Source organism: Saimiri boliviensis, chromosome 2 (genome assembly GCF_048565385.1).
Source record: "Saimiri boliviensis isolate mSaiBol1 chromosome 2, mSaiBol1.pri, whole genome shotgun sequence".
NCBI classification, from domain to species: Eukaryota; Metazoa; Chordata; class Mammalia; order Primates; family Cebidae; genus Saimiri; species Saimiri boliviensis.
Genome location: NC_133450.1, coordinates 142,553,483 through 142,580,580, shown reverse-complemented (window position 1 = coordinate 142,580,580; position 27,098 = coordinate 142,553,483). Strand labels below are relative to the sequence as shown.

At 39.7% G+C, this 27,098-nt stretch overlaps 1 protein-coding gene and 1 pseudogene across 10 annotated transcripts in view; both read right to left on the bottom strand.

Moving 5' to 3' along the window:
• The window catches only part of SETX (senataxin), an 89,212-nt gene that overhangs the window by 24,740 nt on the left and 37,374 nt on the right, over positions 1-27,098 (bottom strand). For all 10 annotated transcript variants that reach the window (XM_074394584.1, XM_074394590.1, XM_074394588.1 and 7 more), the window contains 8 exons: positions 20,772-20,871; positions 8,960-9,133; positions 6,743-6,975; positions 5,589-5,756; positions 4,600-4,756; positions 2,771-2,872; positions 2,460-2,575; positions 741-812 (listed from right to left, as the gene is read on the bottom strand). In XM_074394584.1, coding sequence (XP_074250685.1) covers positions 741-812; positions 2,460-2,575; positions 2,771-2,872; positions 4,600-4,756; positions 5,589-5,756; positions 6,743-6,975; positions 8,960-9,133; positions 20,772-20,871 — 1,122 coding nt within the window. The remainder of the gene's footprint in view (positions 1-740; positions 813-2,459; positions 2,576-2,770; positions 2,873-4,599; positions 4,757-5,588; positions 5,757-6,742; positions 6,976-8,959; positions 9,134-20,771; positions 20,872-27,098) is intronic.
• LOC141583702 (elongin-B pseudogene) lies at positions 9,142-20,765 on the bottom strand (annotated as a pseudogene).

Here is a 27,098-nt window from a genome sequence, read left to right as displayed (position 1 = left end):
AAATTAGCTGGGCATGGTGGCGCGTGCCTGTAATCCCAGCTACTCAGGAGGCTGAGGCAGGAGAATTGCCTGAAACCGGGAGGCGGAGGTTGCGGTGAGCCGAGATCACGCCATTGCACTCCAGCCTGGGTAACAAGAGCAAACTCCGTCTCAAAAAAAAAAAAAAAATACGAAAAAAGACAGGGTGCAGTGGCTCACACCTGTAATCCCAGCACTTTGGGAGGCGGAGGCAGGCAGATTATCTGAGGTCAGGAGTTTGATACCAGCCTGACCAACATGGAGAAACCCTGTCTCTACTAAAAATACAAAATTAGCCAGGTGTGGTGGTGCACGTCTGTAATCTTAGCTACAAGGAACGCTGAGACAGGACAATCGTTTGAACCCACAATCACTTGAACCTGGGAGGCGGAGGATGCAATGAGCCAAGATGGCACCACTGCACTCCAGCCTAGCAACAGAGCAAGACTCTTGTGTCTCAAAAACACACACACAAAAAAACAAAAATTAGCCAGGCGTGTTGGTGCACGCCTGCAATCCCAGCTACATGGGAGGCTGAGGTTGCAGTGAGCCAAGATCATGCCACTGCACCCCAGTCTGGGCGACAGAGACTGACTCCGTCCCCAAAACAAAAAATACATAAAAGCTCATGGCTTATCTGCAGTCACTCTGACAGTTTAGTTTTATATTTAAATTTCTAAAATAAAATAAAATCGAGAAAATGCTACGTGTGAACTACTTACCTCTTTAATTTTAGAAGCAAGTTCCTGCCTTTCCTTAGAAACTTCGGAAATTTTTTCATCTAATTCTTGCCTCTGGAAAAAAATTCAAAAGTCATAATTAAACTATGCATTTTTAAATGCCTTCCAATGGACTGCCTCTAATCTTAAAATGAGCCTGTATTTTCCCAATGAAAAATTTATTTACCCAGCTTATTCCCTCTTCGCAAGTACTGACACACTGTATGCTGCCGTGGAAGACTCAGCTGTGTCCTGTGCACTGCATGTGTGCTGTCTTAGCATTCCAGCCCTGAGAGCATCACTCTGCCCTTCACTTTCCAGGTGATTCATCAAATGAGGCTGTTTAATCACACACTAACCATTCCTCTGGCCACAGTGATGGGCATCTAATACAGGCCTGGCCAATCATGGCACCCATCTTTTTAAAATTAGGGATTAGACCTGCTTGCTCACCCAGGGACTAAACTAACTCCTTCTTTGGATACATGGATGCTAAGAGAAAGACCAAGTCTCTCCCTGTGGGGTTTCTAAGCTGGGATGGTAGAAACCCTGAGATGCTGACACTCACCTTCTCCTGGAGAAGAAATGGCTGACACACAGAAAAACAAACCATGGAATGGAAAAATGATACTATTAGAGCCTCTATATCTACCCATACTGAAGCTAATTCCCTTTTTGTCTAACCTAATTTGAACTGGGTTTCTTTAACTTGGAACTGAAAGATAATCAGCAAACTGAATATACCTTTAATACAAGGCAGTACAGCCTATAAACCAAATGCCTTTAATACAAGGCAGTACAGCCTATAAACCAAAAATTAGCCAGGCATGATGGCACCTGTCCCACTCAAAGAGGCTGAGGCGGGAAGAGAGCTCGTTTGAGCCCAAGAGCTTGAGGCTACAATGAACCACAATTGTATCACTGCACTCCAGCCTGGGCCACAAAGTGAGACCCTATCTCGAAAACAAACAAAAATGCAACATACCATTTGTTTTTGTAAATAATGTTTTAATAGAACACGGCCACATCCATTTGTTTATGTATCATCTATGGCTGCCTGTGCTACCAAAAGCACAGCTGAATAGCTGCAACAGAGACCAACCATACAGCTTGCAAAGCCTACAATCTTTACTAGAATAGCTTGCCCTTTGCAAAAAAGTTTTTTAAAAAATTTTAAAAAATAAATTTTAATGAAAGAAAAAATGAAAAAAAAAAAAATTAAAACCAAGAGGACCAAAAAAAAAAGGCAAAAAGAAATGTGTTAACCTGAGACACATTTTTAGTATCTTAGTACACAATTTTATACATGAATCATGCCATTCCCTAATAAACAAAGGGCATTAAATTCTCATTAATTAGGTTGGTCACAGTGGCTCACACCTGTAATCCTAGCACTTTGTATGCCAAGTTGGGCAGATCAACTTGAGGCCAGGAATTTAAGACCAGCCTGGCCAACATGGTGAAACCCCATCTCCATTAAAAATACAAAAAATTAGCCGGTGTGGTGGCACGTCCTAGTAACCCCAACTATTCAGGAGGCTGAGGCAGCAGAATTGCTTGAACCCAGGAAGTTGAGGCTACAGTGAGCCAGAATCATGCTACTGTACTCCAGCATGGGAGACAGAGCAAGACTCTGTCTCCAAAAAAAACCAAACCAAACAAAACCCAAAATTGTTAAGTAGTTTGTTTACCTGAGTTACTATTTAAGAAATGCAAAGATACCTGTATTTCCCGTCCACCTCGGCATAGAGCTCGCTGCCGGGAAAGTTCATCCAGCTGATAATCTAGAAATTCCTTTCTTCTATGCATCTCCTGAACATGAGAAGGTAAGTCTTTTTCTAATAAAAATAACAAATAAAAAATTATATTCTATTCTAATTCTAACCAACACACATATACAATACAATGAGAAGAAAAAATCAGTTGCCAAAGCCAGACTAATTCTCAAGTCTTCAAATTACCTTTAGTGTCCAAGTCATTTTCCACCAAACAAAACAGAGCAAACACTAGTATAGACCACATTCAGTACTCACTCATTCTGTGGTTTACTTGGCTGTCCAAACTGAATTTTAGAACCTCGTTATTAATAGACTTTTCTGGACCCAGTCGTACTAAGTTGATATCTCCACAGTTTCCTGTTGATAAGAATCACATTTAAGGACTAATAAGGACACTGCAGATAAATCCTGTCTCTGTACACAGTATCTGTTTCTAAGTAAATATATTAATAAATCAGAGAAGGGAGCTAATATGAACTTCCAATTAACAAGACACCAGGGACTACACCACAAACTTCTCATACGTTATTTCAGAGATTCTTCCTAACAACCCTATAAGACAAGTACTTATCACTTCTACCTAATAAAAGCTAGCAAGGCCATCCCAGCACTTTAGGAGGGCCAGGCAGGCGACCACCTGAGGTCAGGAGTTCAAGACCAGCCTGACCAATATGGTGAAATCCCGCCTCTATTAAAAATACAAAAATTAGCTGGGCATGGTGGCATGCACCACCATACAACGTACTGTTATGTTTTAAGAGCAAATGAATTTTATGTGTAGGTAATACGTATGCAATATATGGAAAAATGTGTGTGATCCCTCAGAATAAAGATGACATGTTCCAGCCTATCTTATACCTTGGTGTGGCCAAAAGAAAATAAGCAGAGGTGCTATTGGCAGGACCTAGAAACTTTCCTTATAATATGGCTAGTATGTTCCCTCTGCCCCTTCTTCATCTTTTCCTCATGCTTGCTGGAACTGGAGTAGCCATCCCGACCACAGGTGCACTAAAGCATGCAGGCCCCACATGGTGGAGCAACCAGATGGAGCCTGGGTCTCCAAGGACTCTCTAAGGCAGAGTCGTCATACCAGTGACTCTGGTACCAGTCCTGAACTGCCCATCTCTGGGCTCTTGAATAAAAAAAGAGAAGTGAACTTCTATTACATTCAAGCCACTGTATTTGGAGTCTGATAAATCAAATCTTGTTAAAAGGTACTGTTAGGTATCCTTAAGGAAAATTAAATTTGGTAGGGAAGATGAGACATATGACCTTGGCAAAGTAGTCAAATACAAAGATATAACTATACCACTCAATACAAGTGATATGAAGAGCAAGTGTTAAGGCTAAATAAAATGAAATAATTTCACATCTTCACTTTAGTGCCCTGAATCATCTGTTGTAATGCTCTTCATCATTATGTAAATTCTACTGAAAAAAGTTATCCCTCTAGTGTAATTAACATTTCTAAGCTTCGGTTTCCCCACCTACAGGGTTAACACCAAGTTCATGGGATTACTTTGAGAATTACTGACACATAACAAATACTAAGTAATTGTAAACAATCATTATTTTTACCGTTTCAATAAAACTGTGCTTACTCAAACCCTCATCTTTCACCACCACCTAATGCTCTAGGAACCTCATGAACTATCTGAGGTTCTCTTGCCCTGATTCTTCTTATTTTTTTTTAATGGCAATCTCTGCTTAAGTACCCCCTATCCCTCTACTGGCTGTGGCTAACTCCTAACTGCTTCTTCCTAACCCTCACACAACTTAATTGGGGTTCCTCTGAGGCATCTGAAACACCCCACATTTTAGCCCCACTATAGAACTTATCACTCTGTACTGACCTGTCCACTTCCTCATCAGGTTGTGTGTCTCCTTGAAGGCTTCACTGCTGAAACCTCAGCACCTGACACAGGGTAAATGTTCAATGAAATACTTACTAAATGAACTCACAATCCACAGATTCAAGTAGAAGCTATTACCAGGACTGGCTTGCTCTTTCCTTTGTCATTCAAAATTGCCCATACTTAACATTGAAAACAAAAACAAATTAAAAATCCACAAAAGTATCATACCTAAAGGATTTTTCTTGTCTTTACATTTTTCTTTGAATTCAAGAATAATTTTCTTCATGAGTTCATCAACAGCAGCATTGGAAGGTGCACACACGAGGACACGGTTTTGTTTGATTTTGGCATTGGAATTTTCGTCTGAATACCCCTTCCTCTGGTTCTACAATTTGCCACATACACATACCAAACAAACACACAAAAAATATGGGTGAGCTCTGTTACATAGCTTTACAGTTTGGCTTTACTTCCATGTATTTTTGAAAGTTCTCATAAAGTTAAAAATAAATAAAAGCATCTACATCTTACATTGATATTAAAATTACTCCAGCATAAAATTGTTATAACTGCTCTGAGCTTTACTTTATCATTCACTTAATTTAATCAATACTCAATCCAGGCCGGGCACAGTGGCTCACACCTGTAATCCTAGCACTTAGGGAGGCCAAGGCAGGTGGATCACCTGAGGTCAGGAGTTCAAGACCAGCCTGGCCAACATGGCAAAACCCTGTCTCTACTAAAAATACAAAAATTAGCTGTGAGTGGTGGCGTACAGCTGTAATCCCAGCTATTCGGGAGGCAGAGGCAGGAGAATCGCTTGAACCTGGGAGGCACAGGCTGCAGTGAGCCGAGATGGTGCCACTTCACTCCAGCTTGCGTGACAGCGAGACTCCTGTCTCAAAAAAAAAAACCCGCAATCCAACCAAATTGTAGCCCAGCATTCAGAGCAGTAGATGTGACCTACAATGAAGCCTGAAGACTATCATTCTAGTCCTTACGATTTGTTTCACATAAGATATAGTCTTCTTCTTCTGTTTCTTATAACCTTCCCTCCCTCTGCTACCCCTTTCTCTGACACAGTTACAAACAACATAAATAATATACATAAAGTGAAGAGGAAAAGGCAGGTTAATACTTATTTACATGTCAGTTAACTCAAGTAAAGTAAAATGATGCATCTAGTTAACAGCATCAGTGCCTTCACCCATACCAACCTCTGTCAGTAGGCGATAGAGAAGGCCAACAATAGTTTTTGACTTTCCTGTTCCAGGTGGTCCATGAATCAGGCAGATTTTGGCAACTGATGGTGAGTGTTTCACCATAGCATATGCAGTTTCTATTGCTTTCTTTTGGTCTTCATTGAAATCTCTTAAGTAGGCAATCTATATAAAAAACACATTTATATAGATTGAAAGTGGAATATGAAAGGAAGACCATGAAAAAGACCTGTTCAAATTTCTTTTAATGTGTCAAAGCTTTGGTTATGGTCAGACAAGACACAGACACCAAAGAGACCTTTAACCTAAAAAAACACATTCACTACGGGAAAGAAAGCTTACTAATTACTAATTAGTGTCTGAGGCTTCAAGTACTTACAAATACCACAATTGCATTTTTATTTCTTATTCTTACAAAGATAATCACAGTAAATTGCATTCATTAATTTGTAACATTTCTTCTATTTACTCTGTTTTATTCCTTCTTTAGTTAATTTTTCTCCTTAGTGAAAACATTCCAAGACTATTTCCTAACACAATGTGTTACAGTGGAAAAAGCATGAATTTCAGGATCAGATCTGGGTCTAAGCTTCACTTTCACTTACAAGCTAGGTCACTGCACTCCTAACCTAAGCCTTGGACTCTGTTACTCATTAAATTTAGGATTTCTTAAAAGATGAGGATAGACTGAGATAACGCACATGAAGCCATATTATACAAATAACATTAGTTTCCTTTTGCATTTCTTTGTTAATTTCCTAGAGTGTATCCACAGCTTCAGATGACAACTTCATCCTTGCATTTCCAACAGTAACGGCCAATTATCCATCAATCATTCAAACGTAAATTTTAACACCTGTAAATTTTTAAAACCTGAGACTTCTCACCTGATGCACATTAAATAGACAGTAGGCTGCTGACCTAACATTTTAATGTTGCTCTTCCAGCACACCTTTGACTCTTAGTGTACTGCATCTTTTTCTGCGGTAAGCTGACTAACCTAATTGCATACTTCGCAATTTTAAAGTAATCACCAAACTGTGTTCATCCATGTCTTTGTTGTAGACATGTAGGAATATGTAGCAGCTAAAAAATACGATGCTTTAACATACTGACATGACACTATCTACTATCATATAATCAACACTCACAATTCTCTCAGATGTTGTAGTTAGTAAATCTTTTGTACAGAAGTCCATAGGGTTTGGATTCAGAACAGCTCTAGCCAGTTGGTTCCGACTACCCAACAGAGACATGGCTTTCAACTTTCTTTGTGTAGTCACCAGAGAACTGATTACAATACAATTCACAAATTCGTTTAAATCGGCCGGAAAGTTCTCTTGAGTCTGGATGGAAAGGTAACACTCAAATTTTCCATTACGCACTATCATCAAGAAAGAGAAAAAGTAATTTCAGTTATCACTGAAACATTATTCTGTTGCCTAGTTTAAAAGATTATACAGAATTAAATATTTTTAACATATTTTGGGATATTATTTACGTAATTTACCCAATAAATATTTATGGACTGCTTCCTGAACCCAGTAATGTTCTGTCCTCTAGAAGGTTATTTTCTAGAAAAGGGAGGCAGACAACCAAATAAGTATGTCAGGTGGTACTAACTGCTATGAAGAAAGCAGACAAAGGGAGAAAGTGATGCGGATGGAGGTGGATAAGCTGGTCCGGGAAGGTCTTCCTGATGAAACATTTGAGCAGAGACTTGAAGTAAGGGAGTATGCACTTAGCAGAGGGTAAACAGTGCTATACGCAGAATATCTGCAACTGCAAAGATTGTAAGATAGAGATGTGCCAGGAATATTTTAGAAATAAGGAGAAGGCTAATATGGCTAGCAGGAAAAACAGGGAGAGGAATGCTTGGCAACTCTGAGTAAAATGGGGCTGTATTTTATAAGGCTGTGCAGATCACAATAAGGATTCTGAATGCTATTCACGATCAGGTAGGAAGCCACAGGGCACTCTGTGTAGGGAAATAACATGCTCTATCTCACATACTAAAAGAACCACTCTTACTTACCTCAGAACAAAGAATAACTACAATGAGAGAAGTACAGAAACAAAAAGACCACTTACAAGGTTACTGCAGTAATTTAGGTAAAAGTTAATGATAGCTTGGACCAGGATGTAACAGTAGAGGTGGGAACTGGATTTTGGATATATTGCAAAGGAAAAGTCAATCAGATCTGCTGATAAATTAGAAGCGAGGTGTGAGAGAAGTAAGGATCATGGATGACTCCAAGGTTTTTGGCCTAAGTAACTGAAAGAATAGAGTCCCCAATTAACAAGATGGGAAAGAATGAAGGAAGTGCAGATGTCAGGCAGAAAATCAGGTGTTAGCTTTTGGACTAATGGGTTTAAGATGTCGAACACTTTCCAAATGGAGATACCAAGAGAGACGGTTTTGATCTATGAGTAGTTCAGGGAAGGAGACTGCCTTAGAACTATAAATTTGGCAAGAGCCAAAAGCACAGAGTAAACCATCAATCCTCATTGCAACTCTTCTAAATGCATCCTATATTCTACAGAGTTAAGCCCTGATCCCACAAATAAACATGGTACACCTGCTATAATGCAGTATAATGCCGACACACTTTATTGTGACTTTTAAGATATCATGCAAAAAAGGAGACGAAATAATAAAGTAACGTTATTCTCTTCATATAACTATGACTAAGAAAGTTACCAATGCCAAAAAGGCAGTTTGGCATAAGAAAAAGAACGTCAAACAAAAGTGGGTTTCAATTCTGGTCTTACCACTTAATACTCATGACAGCCTTGAATAGCTTACTTAACATCCCTGAGCCATGGTTTCTTGATGAGCAAGGAATCATGTCTACTACCTTTTAGGGCTCTGGGGAAGATTGTAAGTGTACATAAGACAGACAAGTCTCATTGTCTAGCATACATCAGGTATTTGTTAAATTTAGGCTAACATTTTTGTTATGATATTACCTAGGGAGAGACATATAATGGATGGAAGTGACGTAAGCAGATTCTTCAAGCTGCCTTACAGCGAGTTTTATGTTTGGTCATCTCATTAGTGATTGGCCACAAAACCAAGGATGAAATGCAATTTAAGAAACAACAGATGGTTTGCAAATGGTCCACTTTACAGCAAACACAATGACAGATAAATGTAACAAAAGGATAGAACATTACAAAAATAAATACGGGATCTTTTCCAGGGAAGTCTAGAAAACCTAGAAAAGAGACTGAATGGCAAGTAATCATGTAGCAAAAACATGCTTGGTAATGTGTATCAAATATACTTGATATACACAATTAAGAAGGAGATTAGGAGACGAGCTTGTATCTGACATTTTCTTGTCTGTGCCTCATTATTTACTTACTGACTGAAGTGCGGCGGAATTTATGAACATAACCACAATGATATTCACGGACATCTTGCACGTCATTTCCCTCTGTATCTTTCTTCTCTTTGCTTATTCTCTCAGTAACTAAAAACACCAAATCGTTTTCCTTTGGATAAAGTTGGTTAACCAGTTCACATTCTTCCAGATAAACTATGAAACAACGAGAAATCAGAATTTATCTAACTCTAACAGAATTATTTTAAATAAGATTAACTTAAATCAAATCCTTGTATTAAGTTAAAAAATACACAGCACTAGTGGACTCTGCATATACTTTAAAATATCAATTATATAATATAAAGTTTTCTTTAAAACTGCTATAAGGCCAAAGTAGATAAAATCATAATATTGAAAAGTAGCAAATAAATTTTCTTTCCTTTAGGTTTATTCTGGTTTTTAACTGAGATTCTCTCATTTGTTTCCAACTTTCAAAACCCCTAAAGAAAATTCAGAAACAGATCCAAGCGGTTATACACTACATAATGATGTTTTGGCCAGACCAGATATACAATAGTGGTCCCACAAAATTATATTTTTACTGTATCATTTCTATGTTTAAAGACACAAATACTTCCTCATGTTACAATTATCTATAGTATTCAGCACGGTAACATGCTGTACACGTTGGTAACCTAGGTGTGTGGTAAGCTATATCACCTAGGTTGTTATAAGTAAGTACACTCCTACTTCTTAGAATATCGACAGGATAATGAAATTGCCTGACACATTTCTGGGAACATATTCCCATCAAGTGACACATGACTGTACATACAAGAATTCTGAAACTTCTATGCATTTGAAACAAGTAGGAAAAGGTGGTTGTAAACTAAAGTGGGACTAGGAAAACAGAGAAAGCACTGGAATAAAGTTCAGTACCAACTGCTAAATCTAACCCTATACTCTGAAAAATACAAACCACTGCTGAGAGAAACTGAAGACAGCCTAAATAAATGAAGAAATGTACTAAGTTCAAGGCCCAAGGCTCAATACTGTTAAATGTCAGGTCTCCCCAAATCAATCTTTAGAGTCAAAGCAATCCTAGTAAAAATACCAGCGGGCATGTTTATAAATGTTGACAAGCTGATTCTAAAACTGATGACAATACAAAGAGACTTCTTTTTACAAAGAACAAAACTGGAAGGCTTAAACTATCCAATTTCAGTATTTTTTATAAAGCAACAATAAGAGACTGTGGTACTGGTGTAAGGCAGCTACACAGATAAAGAAAACAGAATGCAGTGTCTAAAAACACACTTGCAATCAAGGTCAACTGATATTCTGATTAATGTGCCAAGTTACTGAATGACAATGAGAAAACTACGTTTTTAAAGAAGGATCACTAAATCTGAGCACCTATTTTTACAGTGTTTTTATTTTTTTTAGAGACTGGGTCTTGTTCTATCTCCCAGACTGGAGTGCAGTGGCATGATCACAGCTCACTGCAGCCTGGAACACCTGGGCTCAAGCAATCCTCCTTCCTCAGCCTCTCATGTCACTGTGACTACAGGTGTGTGTAGTCCATGCTCAACTATTTTTTTTACTTTTCTGTAGAGACAGGGTCTTGCTATGTTGCCAGACTGCTTTCAAACTCCTGGCCTCAAGTGATCCTCCTGTTTGGGCTCCTAAAGTGCTGAGATTACAAGAATGAAACACTGCACCTGACTTCTGCATTTACAAAAGCAAAACACCCCTTAATTCTTACATATGTCACATATAAAAATAAAATTGAAATGGTCATCAACATAAACACAAAAATTAAACTATAAAATTTAAAAAAAAGGAGGAGAACTTTGGGAGGCTGAGGCAGGCGGATCACGAGGTCAAGAGATCAAGACCATCCTTGCCAACATAGTGAAACCTTGTCTCTACTAAAATATAAAAATTAGCTGCGCGTGGTGCACGTCTGTAGTCCCAGCTACTCAGGAGGCTGAGGCAGGAGAATTGCTTGAACCCAGGAAGCAGAGGTTGCAGTGAGCTGAGATCGCACCACTGCACTCCAGCCTAGCGCCTGTTGACATAGCGAGACTCTGTCTCAAAAAAAAGAAAAGAAAAAACGAGGAGGAGAAAATTGTGACCGTGGGTTAGGTAAATGTTTCTTAGGATACAAAACGCATGAACTACAAAAGAAAAACACTGATAAACTGGATGCCATCAAAATTAAAACTTTTGCTCTTTGAAAGATACTGTTAGGAAAATTAAAAGGCAGTCCACTGATTAAAAGTAAATATTTTCAATATATAAAGCTGATAAATAACTTGTCTCCAGAATACAAGAAGAACTGAAAAATGAGAAGTAAAAAGAAGAAGACAAACAATCCAACTAAAAATGGAGGAAAGATACACGAAGGGGATATGTACATTGCCAGTAAATCTCTAAAAATATGCTCAACATTGTTAGCCATTCTACAAATGTAAATTAAAGCCACAATGACATACTATACACACCCGTTTGAATCATCAAAATTACAAACACCAATGCTGGGCACAGTAGCTTACACCTGTAATATCAGCACTTTGGGAAGCCAAGGTAGAAGGACTGTTTTGAGACCAGCCTGAGCAATATGATAAAACCTCGTCTATAAAACAACAACAACAACAAAAAAAAAACACCAACAAAACAAAAAGCGGACAAGAAAATGGACCAAGTGGAATGCTCATACAATGCTGGTAGGAATATAAAATGGTATACTTCTAGAAAGTTTAGCAGAGCTTCTTATAAAGTTAAACATGACAATTCCATTCCTATTTACCCATGAGACTATAGAACATATGTCCATTCGGATTTGTACATTAATGTTCAATAGCCACTTCATTCATTAATAGCCAAAACTGGATACAACTGAAAGATGAAACAGTAAATAGATAAGTAAGCTTAAAAAAAGAACTATGAGTGCATGGATTGGGTATACTTGTGTTTCAGTCCATTGCAGTCAGCTTCTTCTAACTGGCTCTGGGGCTGTCTGTTATGACAGGATGTTCCAAGTTCATCATATATATTGTTTCTATTCCATATGTAAACTTAGTTTTCTAAGGAGCCTTGCTGTATTTTAGTTGAAAATGGTATTTCAAGACCAATCTGGGCATGCTATATGCTGTTAGCGGGTAATACACCTAAACAAGGATTAGATTGTAAGTAAAAGATAACCATGTAAGTAAAAGATAACCATGCATATCCAAATAAAAGAAAACTTACTTAGTTCTGTTAATATAAAAATAAATAGACATTAAGGTAGAAAGCATTATTATTACTATTTTTTTTTTGACTCCCAAATCTCTTTTATTGCGGGGAATGGGCCTCTTAGGGGTCCTCACTGCACTGCTTGTTCATTGGCACTGCTTCCCGAGTCCTGGGGCTTCATCATATCAGGCAGCTCGGGCAGGCTGGAGAACGGCTTGATGCACAGGGCCTCAAAGGTGTCATCTGCCCAGAAGGCCAGCCCCATGGTGGCTGGGGCCTGTGGCCGTGCTGTTTGGTGAAGCCACACTTGCCCAGTGTCTTGCCATCATCCAAGAGTTTGTCATCCTTGTACAGCTGCTGCTCGTCAGGCGGGTGTTTGAGGATGCTCTCAATAATGTGCTTCAGCTCGAACACTGTGCTGGACTCCCTGGCATCCCTAAAGATGGTGGTCTTGTGGTGCCAGATCATGAGGAACACGTCTATTGCGGTGGCTGCCTCTCCCCTCGACATACCAGCGTGGCTGCCCTCCACCCCATTCTATTATTATTATTATTATTATTATTATTTTTTTTTTTTTTTTTTGAGACGGAGTTTCGCTCTTGTTAACCCAGGCTGGAGTGCAATGGCACGATCTCGGCTCACCGCAACCTCCGCCTCCTGGGTTCAGGCAATTCTCCTGCCTCAGCCTCCTGAGTAGCTGGGATTACAGGCACACGCCACCATGCCCAGCTAATTTTTTGTATTTTTAGTAGAGACAGGGTTTCACCATGTTGACCAGGCTGGTCTCGATCTCTTGACCTCGTGATCCACCCGCCTCGGCCTCCCAAAGTGCTGGGATTACAGGCTTGAGCCACCGCGCCCGGCCCTATTATTATTTTTGATACAGAGTCTTGCTCTGTTACCCAGGCTGGAGCACAGTGGCCGATCTCTGCTCACTGCAACCTTTATTTTGCCTCCTGACTTTAGGCGATTCTCCTGCCCCAGCTCCCAGAGTAGCTAGGATTATAGACGCCTGCTACCACACCCAGCCAATTTTTGTATTTTTAGTAGAGACGGGGTTTCGCCATGTTGGCCAGGCTGGTTTCAAACTCCTGCCCTGGCCTCCCAAAGTGCTGGGATTACAGGCATGAGCCACCATGCCAGGCCCAGAAAGCTTTACTTGAGGTAAAAAGGGAATATTTTGGTTTAACAGAAGATAACGACAATTCTCAATGCATACACATAATAAAATAGATAAAGAGTTAGGCACAGTGGCCAGTGCCTCTGTGGTCCCAGCTATGCATTACGCTGAAGCGAGATCACTTGAACCCAGGAGTTTGAGGCTGTAGTATGTATGATCACACATGTGAATAGTCACTGCACTCCAGCCTAAGCAACATAACAAGACCCTGTCTCTAAATAAATAAATAAATACATGGAACTGATAGCGCTAGAGTATACTTTTTACATATATATGACTTTTGAACCATTAAATCAGCAAAGATAAATTTTAAAAAGCAACCCTTAAGAATACAGTTGAGGTCGGGCACGGTGGCTCACCCCTGTAATCCCAGCACCTTTGTGAGGCCAAGGTGGGCGGATCACAAGGTCAAGAGATCGAGACCATCCTGGCCAACACAGTGAAACCCCATCTCTACTAAAAATACAAAACTATTAGCTGGGCATGGTGGCACGCGCCTGTGGTCCCAGCTACTTGGGAGGCTGAGGTAGAAGAATCGCTTGAACCCAGGAGGCGGAGGTTGCAGTGAGCTGAGATTGCGCAACTGCACTCCAGCCTGGAGACAGAGCAAGACTCCGTCTCAAAAAAAAAAAAAAAAAACAGTGATACAAGTACTTTTAGAAATAGTAGCCTTGGCTGGGCGCGGTGGCTCATACCTGTAATCTCAGCACTTTGGGAGGCTGAGGTGGGTGGATCACCTGAGATCAGGGGTCTGAGACCAGCCTGGCCAACATGGTGAAACTCCATGTCTACTAAAAATACAAAATTAGCCAGGTGTGCACATGCCTGTAATCCCAGTTGCTGGGGAGGCTGAAGCAGGAAAATTGCTTGAATTTAGGAAGCAGAGGTTGCAGTGAGCTGAGATCGCACCACTGCACTCCAGCCTGGGCAACAAGAACAGCCAAAATTCATGAAATTTGTTGTTAGTTGTACAACTGGCGTAGTAGTAATAGTTTTTAAATGATTTTGTGTATTGTAAAATAGAGCTAATGTGTAAGCAAGCTGCTGTTAGGAGGCAGAGTTCCCTCGTTATGGGAGAAGCGAGTTGCATGGAATGGAGTAAGATGAAGAATCCTGTGGAGTTGGGTTTGCCTTGGAGGAATTAACTTTTTATTTTGAAATAATTTTCAGACTTTTAAAAAATTTGAGTTCCTATGACCTTCACCAAGCTTTCTCAAATGTTAACATCTTACATAAATACAGAACAATGATCAAAACCAGGGTTTTATGTTGGTATAAACTAAGAGCTAATTAGACCTTATTCATGTCATACCAGTTCTCCCACAAATGTCTATTTTCTGCTCCAGGATCCAATCTAGGATCACAAATCACATTCAGTTGTGATGTCTTCTTAGTTTCCTTCAGTCTAGGACAGATTGGTCCTCATTCTTCTTTGTCTTTCATGGCCTAAATGTTTTTAAAGAGTACTATCCAGTTACCTTGCAGAATGTCCTTCCGTTTGGGTTTCTCTGATATTTCCTTGTGAGTCAAATTCAGGTTTTGCATTTTTGGTAAGAAAAACATAGAAGCGCGGGCCGGGCGCGGTGGCTCACGCCTGTAATCCCAGCACTTTGGGAGGCCAAGGCGGGTGGATCACGAGGTCGAGAGATCAAGACCATCCTGGTCAACCTGGTGAAACCCTGGCTCTACTAAAAATACAAAACATTAGCTGGGCATGGTGGTGCGTGCCTGTAATCCCAGCTACTCAGGAGGCTGAGGCAGGAGAATTGCCTGAACCCAGGAGGCGGAGGTTGTGGTGAGCCGAGATCGTGCCATTGCACTCCAACTTGGGTAACGAGCAAAACTCGGTCTCAAAAAAAAAAAAGAAAAGAAAAACATAGAAGTAATGTTGTGCTCTTCTCAGTCTGTCAGATCGGGAGGTACGCGACGTTGATAAATCTCATCGCTGGCCATACTAACTTCCATCACTTTGTTGAGGTGGTGTCTCATGCTTTTCCACTGTCGAGTTACTGTTTTTTCATTTGTAGTAATAGCCAGGTTTATGATCTTTTCCTTTTTAACATTTTTTTCTATTTCTTTTCATTTTTGAGTTTTTTGTTCAAAATAGGTTTTTACAACCCCAAATGAATGGCTAGTATGTTTAGTTCAGTATTCTTTTTTTTCTTTTTCTTTTTTTTGAGACAGAGTCTCTCTCTGTTGTCCAGGCTGAAGTGCAGTGGTGAGATCTCGGCTCACTTCATCCTTTCCCACCTGGTTCAAGCGATTCTCCTGCCTCAGCCTCCTGAGCAGCTGGGATTACAGGCTTGTGCCACCATGCCCAGCTAATTTTTGTATTTTTAGTAGAGATGGGGTTTTGCCATGTTGGCCAGGCTAATCTTGAACTCTTGACCTCAAGTGATCTGCCCACCTGGGCCTCCCAAAATGCTGGGATTACAGGCATGAGCCACTGCATCTGGCCCACTAGTGAATTAAACTCATTATTTTGAAAAGTGATGAAGATTCAAGTATTCATTCTGCCTTTTCTTTATAAACTATACTAATGAGTAACCAAATAGTAGAAGTAGAGAATTTTCTCTCTAGAGAAGCATTCCAGCTAACATGAAATGATTAAATTATCACCATTTTGCCTCCTTCAAGGAATTAATGACTAAGTGTAATTCTGCTATTATCAGAAAAAGAAACTAGATATCATGTAGCTGCTGCTGCTGACGGAACATACCACCAACTATAAGACAGCTTTGCCAAAAACAAATAATAAAAATTTAACCTGAATTGGATCAATTCTGTAGATCCAACTATCAATTTATAGGAAAAACACAGAGGACAGAGACATTCTAAATACTACCAAGCAGATGCAATCAGCAAAATCTAGACCATGATCAACTCTACAAAATTAACTCAATTTTTTTCTAAAAAAAAAAAATTCTAAGGGAAGAAAACAAGGGAATTCTAGTTCAAAAAGACCTATCACCCAATGTCTTTGGGTGGACTAATCTGGATCTTAAACAAGCTGAAAAAAAAAAGGTGTTATAACTGAAAATTTGAACACTGACTGATATGAAGAAATTATTGGTAAGTTTTTAGGTATGACTGTTATTTTTAAGTTATTTTTTAGAAATATTCACTAACGAAGTTACAAATGACAAACTAACTAACCAAAGATGATACGCAAAACCTCTCCACAAAAAACTAAAACACTGAAAAAATTTAACCTAAACAATTGAAGACATACAACCTTATTCATGAATTAGAAAGTATTAAAAGATGTCAATTCTTCCCAAATTTCCACTTCTTTTCCTCTAAAATTTATATGGAAATACAAAGGGTCAAGAATAGCCAAGGCACTCAAAAAGCAGAGCCAAGTAGGAGGGCGGGCGAGAGGCACCATGGCTCACATCAACACTTTAGGAGGCAAGGCAGGCGAATCACTTGAGGCCAAAAGTTCAAGATCATCCTAGCCAACATGGTGAAACCCGGTATCTACTAAAGGTACAAAAATTTGCTGGGCATAGTGGTATGTGCCAGTAGTCCTAACTACGTGGGAGGCTGAAGCAAGAGAATCGCTTGATGTTGGGAGGTAGAGGTTGCAGTGAGCTGGGATTGCACCACTGCACTCCAGCCTGGGTGACAGATCAAGACTCCATCTCGGAAAAAAAAAAAAAAAGGGGGGGTAGGAGGATTTGCTCTGAGTATTAAAACTTCTTATAAAGCTAGATTAAGTAAACAATGTGATATGAGCACAAGGTTAGGCAAATGATCTAAAGAGGAACAGACTGCAGAAGGATGCCCAGACATTAAGTGGACTCTGGACTCATGACAAATACAGCATGTGAAGCACATGTGCAGTGAAGGACAGATGGTCTTTCAATAAATAGTACTGGGATAATTAGACCTCCACTTGGGGGGAAAAAAAATGGAACCCATCCCCCATGCCTCAGTCACAGACAAAACAACAAATGTTCTAGAAAAGGTGTTCCCAGCAGCCGGGTGCGGTGGCTCATACCTGTAATCTCAACACTTTGGGAGGCCTAGGCGGGTGTATCACAAGGTCAAGAGATCAAAACCATCCTGGCCAACATGGTAAAACCCTGTCTCTACTAAAAATATAAAAATTAGCTAGGCGAGGTGGCGCATGTCTATAGTCCCAGCCACTTGGGAGGCTGAGGCAGAGAATCACTTGAACCCCAGAGGCAGAGGTTGCAGTGAGCTGAGATCACACCACCGAAGTACAGCCTGGCAACTGGGCGAGACTTTGTCTCCAAAAAAAAAAGGAATTTCCAAATATCCTGTAAATGGGTCACACCTGTAATCCCAGCACTTCAGAAGGTTGATGACACAGGAGGATCACTTCAGACACAGAAGTTTGAGATCAGCCTGGGCAACAGCACAAGACCCCAGCTCTACGTTTAAGAAAAAAGTACATGCAGGAATATCCTACTGCAAAAAAAAAAAAAAAAAAAAAAAAGAGAGAGAGAAAAAAAGAAAAGAAAAAAGTACATAAAAACTGTACCTTAGGGCAATACAAAAACAACACATGGGGTAGGTAGATCTGCAAGCTGTGGTTTGCTAACCTTTGCTCTAGAAGGTAAGAGATCCTGATCCATGGGTGATGGGGGTGGGGACAAAGGAAGGCAAGAGAATGTAATTTGTAATCTGTAACAGAAAAAGATTTCTTATTCTTCATTTAAGAAATGAGACACAAGGCATTAACAATAAAATACTGATGTATTTGCTATGTTCAAATAAGCAATTCTCAAAAAGAATGAAAAAGGGATTTTTACGACATTACTAAGAGTTAGAATGCAAGTCAAAGTGAGGAAATGGCTTCTACCCAGATTATATAAAGAACTCCTACAAATCAATTTTTAAAAAGACAACAGAAAATGAAGAAAAGCCTTGAACAGGCACTTTCCAAAAGAGCTTACTGAGACGCTACTAAATACATGAAAAGATGCCCAATCTTCCTAATGAGGACATTACAAAAAATTCACAAAACACCCTCAATACACACAGCCCAATAGCTAAAGATCTCAAAACAACCCATACAAATGTATTGCTGAAGACATGAAACAATGCAGCTTCTCATACACTGCTGGTGGAATATAATTACGTACAATAGGCTGGGCATTATTTACTGAAGGTGAACTTATACACACCCTAATATTCTACAATCTACTTCTGGATATAAACTGAACAAAAATGCATTCAGAAGAGCACTAAGAGATACATGGATGATCACAGTAGCATTATTCAAAACATGCTGTGCAGAAAACGGTTAACATAGCAGGCCTGCTATTCTTTGAAAGGCCTGCTTGTGAGGCTGCTCCTTGGCTGGTACTAGGAACTTGGATTTTAGGACAGTTATCATTCCTTGATTAAAAATGGCTCACTGTTATTAAACCATGTGTGCAAATGACATGGTCACGAGAAACACCTGCTTTCTTTCTGCTTTGTCGCTATGGCATCTAAATGTACATTTGATGGGTTTGAAGTGCGCAGGTCCACTAATTCATAGATTTTAATTTACAGATTTCCTTCTATCTCTGCCACTCCTGAGAGAGCAAAACGAATCCCTCCTCTTGTTCCTCCATCTACTCAGTGTGACTATGGCAAAGACAAAGACCTTTATGATGATCCATTCCCCTTAATGAAGAATAAATATATCTTCTCTTCGTTAAGATTTTAGTTTTTCCCTAGCTTTATTATAAGAATATAGTATATAATACATATATAAACTACATGTTAATTGACTGTTTATGTTATCAGTAAAGTTTTAAGTTAGCTGGCCAACAGTAAGCTATTAGTAGTTTTTGGAGTCAAATTATAAACAGATTTTTGACTGTGGAAGGGGTTGGCACTCCTAAACCGTACATTGTCCAAGGGTCAATTATATAATAAAACTGTAAATAAGTATAGGGCAGTTTTAAATACATGAAGATTAAAATTATCTTGGCGTCAAAAATGTAACAGCAGTTGGGAGCAGTGGCACACCCCTGAAGTCCCTGCTACTTGGCGGCTCAGGCAGGAGGATTGCTTGAGCCCAGGTGTTTGAGGCCAGCATGTACAACATGATAAGACCCTGTCTGGGGGGTGGGTGGGGGGTGGAAGACCAAATAATGAAATTAGAAATAACACTTGTAACAATGCATACAAATTAAAAAAAGAAAACAATATCCCCTGATAGAATAAAAGGAGGAAGGGCATAAACAGGCAATTACTTCCACAATCCTAAGACTACAAAGAACCAGAAACATTTGGGGACAAAAACTCCAGCTTTAAATGCGATATATTTTTCACATATAGAACTGGAGGAAAAAAAGGTCTAAATTACTGAATAAGAGAGGTGCACATCCTTGTATCTTGATGTCAGAAATGAAAATGGAATTCTTTTTGGTAGGCACAGACAACATGACTTGAAAGTCTTTTTTTTTTTTTTTTTGAGACAGAGTTTCACTCTTGTTACCCAGGCTGGAGTGCAATGGCGCGATCTCGGCTCACCGCAACCTCCGCCTCCTGGGTTCAGGCAATTCTCCTGCCTCAGCCTCCTGAGTAGCTGGGATTACAGGCACGCGACACCATGCCCAGCTAATTTTTAGTATTTTTAGTAGAGGCGGGGTTTCATCATGTTGACCAGGATGGTCTCGATCTCTTGACCTCGTGATCCACCCGCCTCGGCCTCCCAAAGTGCTGGGATTACAGGCTTGAGCCACCGCGCCCGGCCAACTTGAAAGTCTTAAAGTGCACATATGGTTTGACCTAGCAAAGAAGGGGTTTACTCAGAGTATTTGCAATAGTGAAAATTAGAAACAATGTTTATGTCTAAATAAAAATGATTGGTTAAAATTATCTCTGAATAATGCGAATTGTGGGTGATGTTTACTGGCTGGCTGACATCTAAATGTTTTCCAATGAACATGTAGTACTTTTCCCCAAAAATATACACACGTTCATTTTTTCCCTTAAGCATATCTACAGAGTAGGATGGATGGGGGCTGGGGTTAAAAGAGGACTTAATCATTTTATTTTAAAGAGTTCTGAATGTTTGGTGTATTTGTAAGTTGGACATGGAGTGGTATGTGGTTCAGATCAATCATGAAATGAAAAGACAGATCCCAGGAAGATTTACTCAGAATCTGTCAAGACTGTATTACTGCAACACCCCGACCAATCCCCTCCACTCACCCTCTCTCCCATTCCCAGCCTCCACTGACAATGCAGCCTGCAGCATTCTAACTACAGAGTGGAAAAAAATCATGAATTTTTTATTCATAGTTCTCCCAGTAACTATCCTCATTAAGACTTTAAACATAAGAAGTCATAAATTTAGCTTAGAAAATTTGCGTCCCCTTAAATTCAAATGCTATCTCCTCTTAATTAGAAATCTGTTGTTATATCATATATTCCAAATTGCATAATTAAGAAAAAACTTACCCACAAATTCCCAGTATTTTATATAATCGGCAGGAAATTTTCGTACTTGCAACTGATAGAAATTCTCTTTATTTGGAGAGGTAAGCCATTCCTGAGCCACCTATACAAAGCACAAAAGGACATGCTAAATAGTAACATTTTTCAAAGTTAAGCAACAGTAAAATCCAGAATGTAGAATGTAGGTGACAGAAACTAAAAACTGATTTGTGACAGTTTAATAAAAATTATCTGAACTGTCCTATCCAATTCAGTATGCATTAGCTACATATGGTTATTTACATTTAATTAAAATGTTGGAAAATAAAAATTATGTTCTTCAGTCAAACTAGTCACACTTCCAATGCTCAACAGTCACTTTGGCTACTCTGCTGTGCGAAGATGTGGAGCATTTCCAGCAGTGCTTGAGGTACTGCTGGACGGCTCTGGTAGAATGCTACCTCCAAACCAGATCAGCTCACAAGTCCAAAAGGACCTAGATTTGCTGCAAACCTTAGGGATTTCTCACCAACATGTCATCCTGCCAGTTTATAAAATGCTCTGTATCCATCTCCTGATTTGTCAAAGCTCCAAACTCAGAAGTACCCTTAAGGATCTTCTAAGAAATAAGACAATCCCCAACTCCAGATTTAGGAAGAAGACCACTAGTATAAAAAAGTCTTATTAGCTTTCCCTTAAAAAAAAAAAAAAACCCACTAACAAACATATTACCTTTCGGGCCCCAAGAACGGTTTTGTCTACTCGTAACAGTCATTAAGTATTTAAATCAACAACTGGCCTTCAGTTCCTCTGAAGAAACTTAACAACAAAGACTATTGGTGCTGAGCTGCTTCTGCACTGGTTAACCAATCAAGACTCACAAGGGTTATGCTATGGAAAGGGGAACAAAACAGTACTGAATTTGTGTTACTTGCTAGTGAGATCAGATTCTGGTCCACGATAGTCATGATCAGTTTGTATCATCCAATTTTACATCCAGAGTACCCTACACTAAGGCAACTCCATACAGTCATCTTCAAAAGTGCATTCTATGTTCACAGCATTATTCACAATCATCAAAACCTGGAAACAACCCAAATGTCCATCAATTGGTGAATGGATAAACAAACGTAGTATATTCATACAAAAGAATCTCATTTGGCAGTAAAAGGGCCTATTAACACATGCGACAACACAGATAAGCCTCAAAAAGATTATACAAAGTAAAAGGAGCCAGATTCAAAAGACAACATATATACACTTCTATATATATGACATTTCCAGAAAGGCAGATTTATAGAGACATACGGGAGATTAGTGTTTGCCTGGGGCTAGTGGTAGGAATGAAGAATGACTACAAATGGGCAAAAAGGATTGTTTTAGGTCAATTGAAAAGTTCTAAAACTGCATTTTGATGATGGCTACACAACCGTAAATTTACTTTAAAAAACCTTTCAATTACACACCTTAAAAAAGGGTACATTTTATGGTATAGTATACCTTAATAAAGCTATTAAAATGCATCCTAGTGTGTACAACAAAGACCGAAAGAAAAATTGATCAATACAATTTTATCACATGGGATTTACTTGAGTATGCCTAGAAGATCCTTGATAGTTCCCATCTTGGAGAAAAGAGGGCAGATACTTTTAGTTTGAAATTATTTTGTCCTAATATTGACTTCTACAGCAACCCCAGGAGCCAGAGATTAAGTGGATCTCTTATAGTCAAGCTATAATGACCACCAACTAATGATAGCTGATGATTCTAGAGCTATCAAAGAGAAACTCACCTAGGGAAAAAGTCCTAATGAATACACACTCAACATACTACGTAATTCACAGGTTTTTACATTTGATGCAGCAGGTTCATCTGCTTCACAACTCATGTGGACCTAAGAAATTAAGAAATCATGAACTATATGAGCTTGCAGCTTCAGACTAAAGGAAATAAATTTTCAGAGTACAAACAAGTGTATGTTTGTGGTCCATCAGAGCATTATCAAAGCTAAAAGTAACTGACTAGGTTCAATGGATGTAAAATCATCTAGATGGTTAGAAAACGAGCTCCTTTCAAAAGTTGTCAGCTGCTGTAAAAAATAAACAATAAAGAGAAAATAAGCTCCCTCAACGTAAGAACATTTAGAATCCAATGAACAGAGATAAATACACTGTGGCTTTCCAAGTATTTTTTTTTTTCAGGAGACAGAGATTCGCTCTTGTCACCCAGGCTGGAGTGCAATGGCGCGATCTCAGCTCGCTGCAACCTCCGCCTCCTGGGTTCAACAGATTCTCCCGTCTCAGCCTCCCAAGTAGCTGGGACTATAGGCATGCACCACCACACTGAGCCAATTTTTTAGTAGAGACAATTTCACCATGTTGGCTGGCTGGTCTCAAACTCCTGACCTCAGGTGATCTGTCTGCCTCGGCCTCCCAAAGTGCTGTGATTACAGATGAGTCACCAAGCCCAGCTAGTTTTCCAAGTATAAAAAAGTCTGTGGCAATGTAACAATCTCACAGAGCACAAAGAAGCAAACTATGTTCCTTTTCTTCCCACTCCAGACAGGAAAGACAGATACCTATCTAGTTAGGCCTCATCTTCAAAGGAGGTCTGATTTTATTTTTTCCCAGTAACTAAGAAGAAGAGTCTACAAAACTGGATGTTCCTAATAATTTAGTAATTTAACATTTTTCAGCCAGGCGCAGTGGCTCATGCCCGTAATCACAGGACTTTGGGAGGCAGAGGTGGGAGCATCACCTGAGGTTGGGAATTCGAGACCAGCCTGACCACATGGTGAAACCCTGTCTCTACTAAAAGTAAAAAATTAGCTGGGCATGGTGGCACATGCCTGTAATTCCAGCTGCTCAGGAGGCTGAGGCAAGAGAATCACCTGAACCCAGGAGGTGGCTGCAGTGAGCTGAGATCGTGCCATTGCACTCCAGCCTGGGTGACAGAGCAAGACTCCCATCTCAAATAAAAAAGAGAAAAAAACATTTTTCAGATCAAATTGTTTAATATTATGTTTTGACAAAAATATTTCCACATAGACTAAACACACTGTTTGGTTATAATTAGGTTTTCTTGTGTCCCTGAGAAAATTCTCTTTAAAAAATTATTATTATGGCTGGGCGTGGTGGCTCATACCTGTAATCCCAGGACTTTGGGAGGCTGAGGCTGGTAGATCACAAGGTCAGGAATTCGAGACCAGCCTGTCCAATATGGTGAAACTCCATCTCTACTAAAAATACAAAGATTAACCAGACGTGGTGGTAGGTGCCTGTAGTCCCAGTTACTTGGGAGGCTGAGAGGGGAGAATTGCAGTGAACCGAGATTGTGCCACTGCACTTCATCCTGGGTGACAGAGCAGGACTCTGTCTCCAAAAAAAAAAAAAAAAGAAAAAAAAAGAAAGAAAAGACATTGATTGACATAATGGTGGGGCAGGGCTACCTAATGAAGTGTCAGTGGTCAACAATCCCACCCATTCACTCAGAGTTTCTGGTGTTCTCATCTTTCACATATATAACAAAATATAGATTTAACTTCACCTAAGCACAAAACCTTACCATAAAGAATGAAACTAGCAGCCGGGCCCGGTGGCTCAAGCCTGTAATCCCAGCACTTTGGGAGGCTGAGGCGGGTGGATCACAAGGTCGAGAGATCGAGACCAACCTGGTCAACATGGTGAAACCCCGTCTCTACTAAAAATACAAAAAATTAGCTGGGCATGGTGGCACGTGCCTGTAATCCCAGCTACTCGGGAGGCTGAGGCAGGAGAATTGCCTGAACACAGGAGGCGGAGGTTGCGGTGAGCTGAGATTGCGCCATTGCACTCCAGCCTGGGTAACTAGCGAAACTCCATCTCAAAAAAAAAAAAAAAAAAAAAAAAAGGATGAAACCAATGTTGGGTTTTACCATGCTATGGCATCCTTCAGATCACATTTGCCTTCCAGAGTGCAATCATAAAGGTGTTCATCTTTTGTAAAAGTTATCTGAAGACTTCAGGTTTTCCTAGTCTTATTAACCTGTTTCTAATCAAATGTATTCTCTTTTTCAAGCAACATTTTTAAAATAGAATATTTTACACAACATAAAATTTACCATTTTAAAGTGTACATTTCAGTGATTTTTAGTACCATGGTTTTATTTACTATGCTGTGCAACCATCACCACTAATTCCACATTTCCATCACCCCAAAAGAAACCTTATACCTATTAGCAGTCCTAATCAATTCCCCTCCTCCTTTCCCTGACAACTACTCATCTTTCTGTCTCTGTAATTTGCCTATTCTGGATAATACATATGAATGGAATCATATAACATGTGATCTTCTGTACCTGACTTCTTTCACTCAGCACAATGTTTTCAAGATTCATTAGTCAACACAAGATCTTCACTTTTTTTTTTTTTTTTTTGAGACGGAGTTTCGCTCTTGTTACCCAGGCTGGAGTGCAATGGCGCGATCTCGGCTCACCGCAACCTCCGCCTCCTGGGTTCAGGCAATTCTCCTGCGGAGTAGCTGAGATTACGGGCACGCGCCACCATGCCCAGCTAATTTTTTTTGTATTTTTAGTAGAGACGGGGTTTCACCATGTTGACCATGGTTGGTCTCGATCTCTCGACCTCGTGATCCACCCGCCTCGGCCTCCCAAAGTGCTGGGATTACAGGCTTGAGCCACCGCGCCCGGCCTTTTTTTTTTTTTTTTAATGAGACAGTGTTGGTCTGTTGCCCAGGATGGAGTGCAGTGGTGCAATCTTGGCTCACTGCAACCTCCAGCCCCCGGGATCAAGCAATTCTCCTGCCTCAGCCTACCGAGTAGCTGGGATTACAGGCATGTGCCACCACACCCAGCTAATTTTTGTATTTTTAGCAGAGATCAGGTTTCACCATATTGGCCAGGCTGGTCTCGAATTCCTGACTTTGTGATCCGCCCGCCTCGGCCTCCCAAAGTGCTGGGATTGCAGGCCTGAGACACCGTACCTGGCCCTTCACTTTTTATGGCTGAATAATATTCCATTCATTGTATGACCAGACCATATTTTATTTATCCATTCATCAGCTGATGCACATTTGGGTTGTTTTCACTTTTTGGCTACTATGAATAATGTTCCAATCCACTCTTTTTTAATAATAGGCCACATACAAGTCTATTTTAAACTTTGTGTATGTAAAAATGGAAAGTGTGCTCATTGTTTTTAAAAAGCTGAGACTACAAAAACATCCTGAAAGAAATAAATCTTAACATCTTTTAACTCAGGAAATAATATCAGAAGTATGTGTCTATCCCTCATAGGGTTGTGAATGGCTTCTAAGCAATTTAGTGCTTTCCAGTGAAAATAAAGCAACTCCTGCTAAAACAAAAATACCTTGGGAAAAAAGAAAAATAACAAAGCAACTCTCAACAATGGCTAAAATTGGGGGCACAAATTGATCAAAAGATTAAACGTAAAGTAAATTTATGAAGATAACACTGACTGAAGTTTTATAAAAGCCATTTATCTTGTCATGTACAGTATTAACAAGTCACGTATTTTCTTTTGGAGACTTGTCCCTTTGTACATTACACTTCCTTCTCCAACACTCCAATCTTACTGTAACCAGAGTGTCTTTGCACTCCACTCTGCCTGGAACACACTTCCCATAGTTAACTCCTAGTCATTTGGGTCTCAGTGTGATACCATCTGCTCAGAGGTTATCTGATCTCTCCAGAAAGTGCCCTGGTTCCCTTTGCTCTAGATCATACTCAAGTCCTTATCTCAATCTGAAATGGTCACTTCCAGAGGGTAGAGACCTCATCTGTCTTGTTCACCACTTTACCCCCCATGCTTTTAAGAGCACTTGGCACATACTGGGCACTCAAGTATCTATTAAGTTAATGAATCGTGAATATTTACCTCAACAATGTTTGGTTTTAAGAAGTCTTACTGTAAATGTGAAGATTTATTTTGACGAATAGGAAAAAGTAAAAAATTTGTTCCCACCCCTTATCTGCCTTGAAAACAGACACAAAAAAATCCTTCAAAACATAGGTGAATGCTTACACTGAAGAATTATTTGCCGTTTTTCTGAGGCTCAAATTTTAACTGAAAAGTCTTATCTTTTGACAACTCTAGTTGAGTAAGGAGGAGAGAAGAACCAGAATAGGATGTGCTGGGGGTGGGAAGGCTGTTACACAGAGCAGCTGCTATGATAAATAAGAAACTGGGAAGTCCGATATATAAAGAGAACTTTAGGTTACTTTGTGTTCAACATAAGTCACCCTTTGCCACCTCCTCAAGAAAACCATAGCAAAGGTCGCTGTTACTTAAAAACAAAACAAATGCAGATGAGAAACCATCTCCTCTAAGTCTT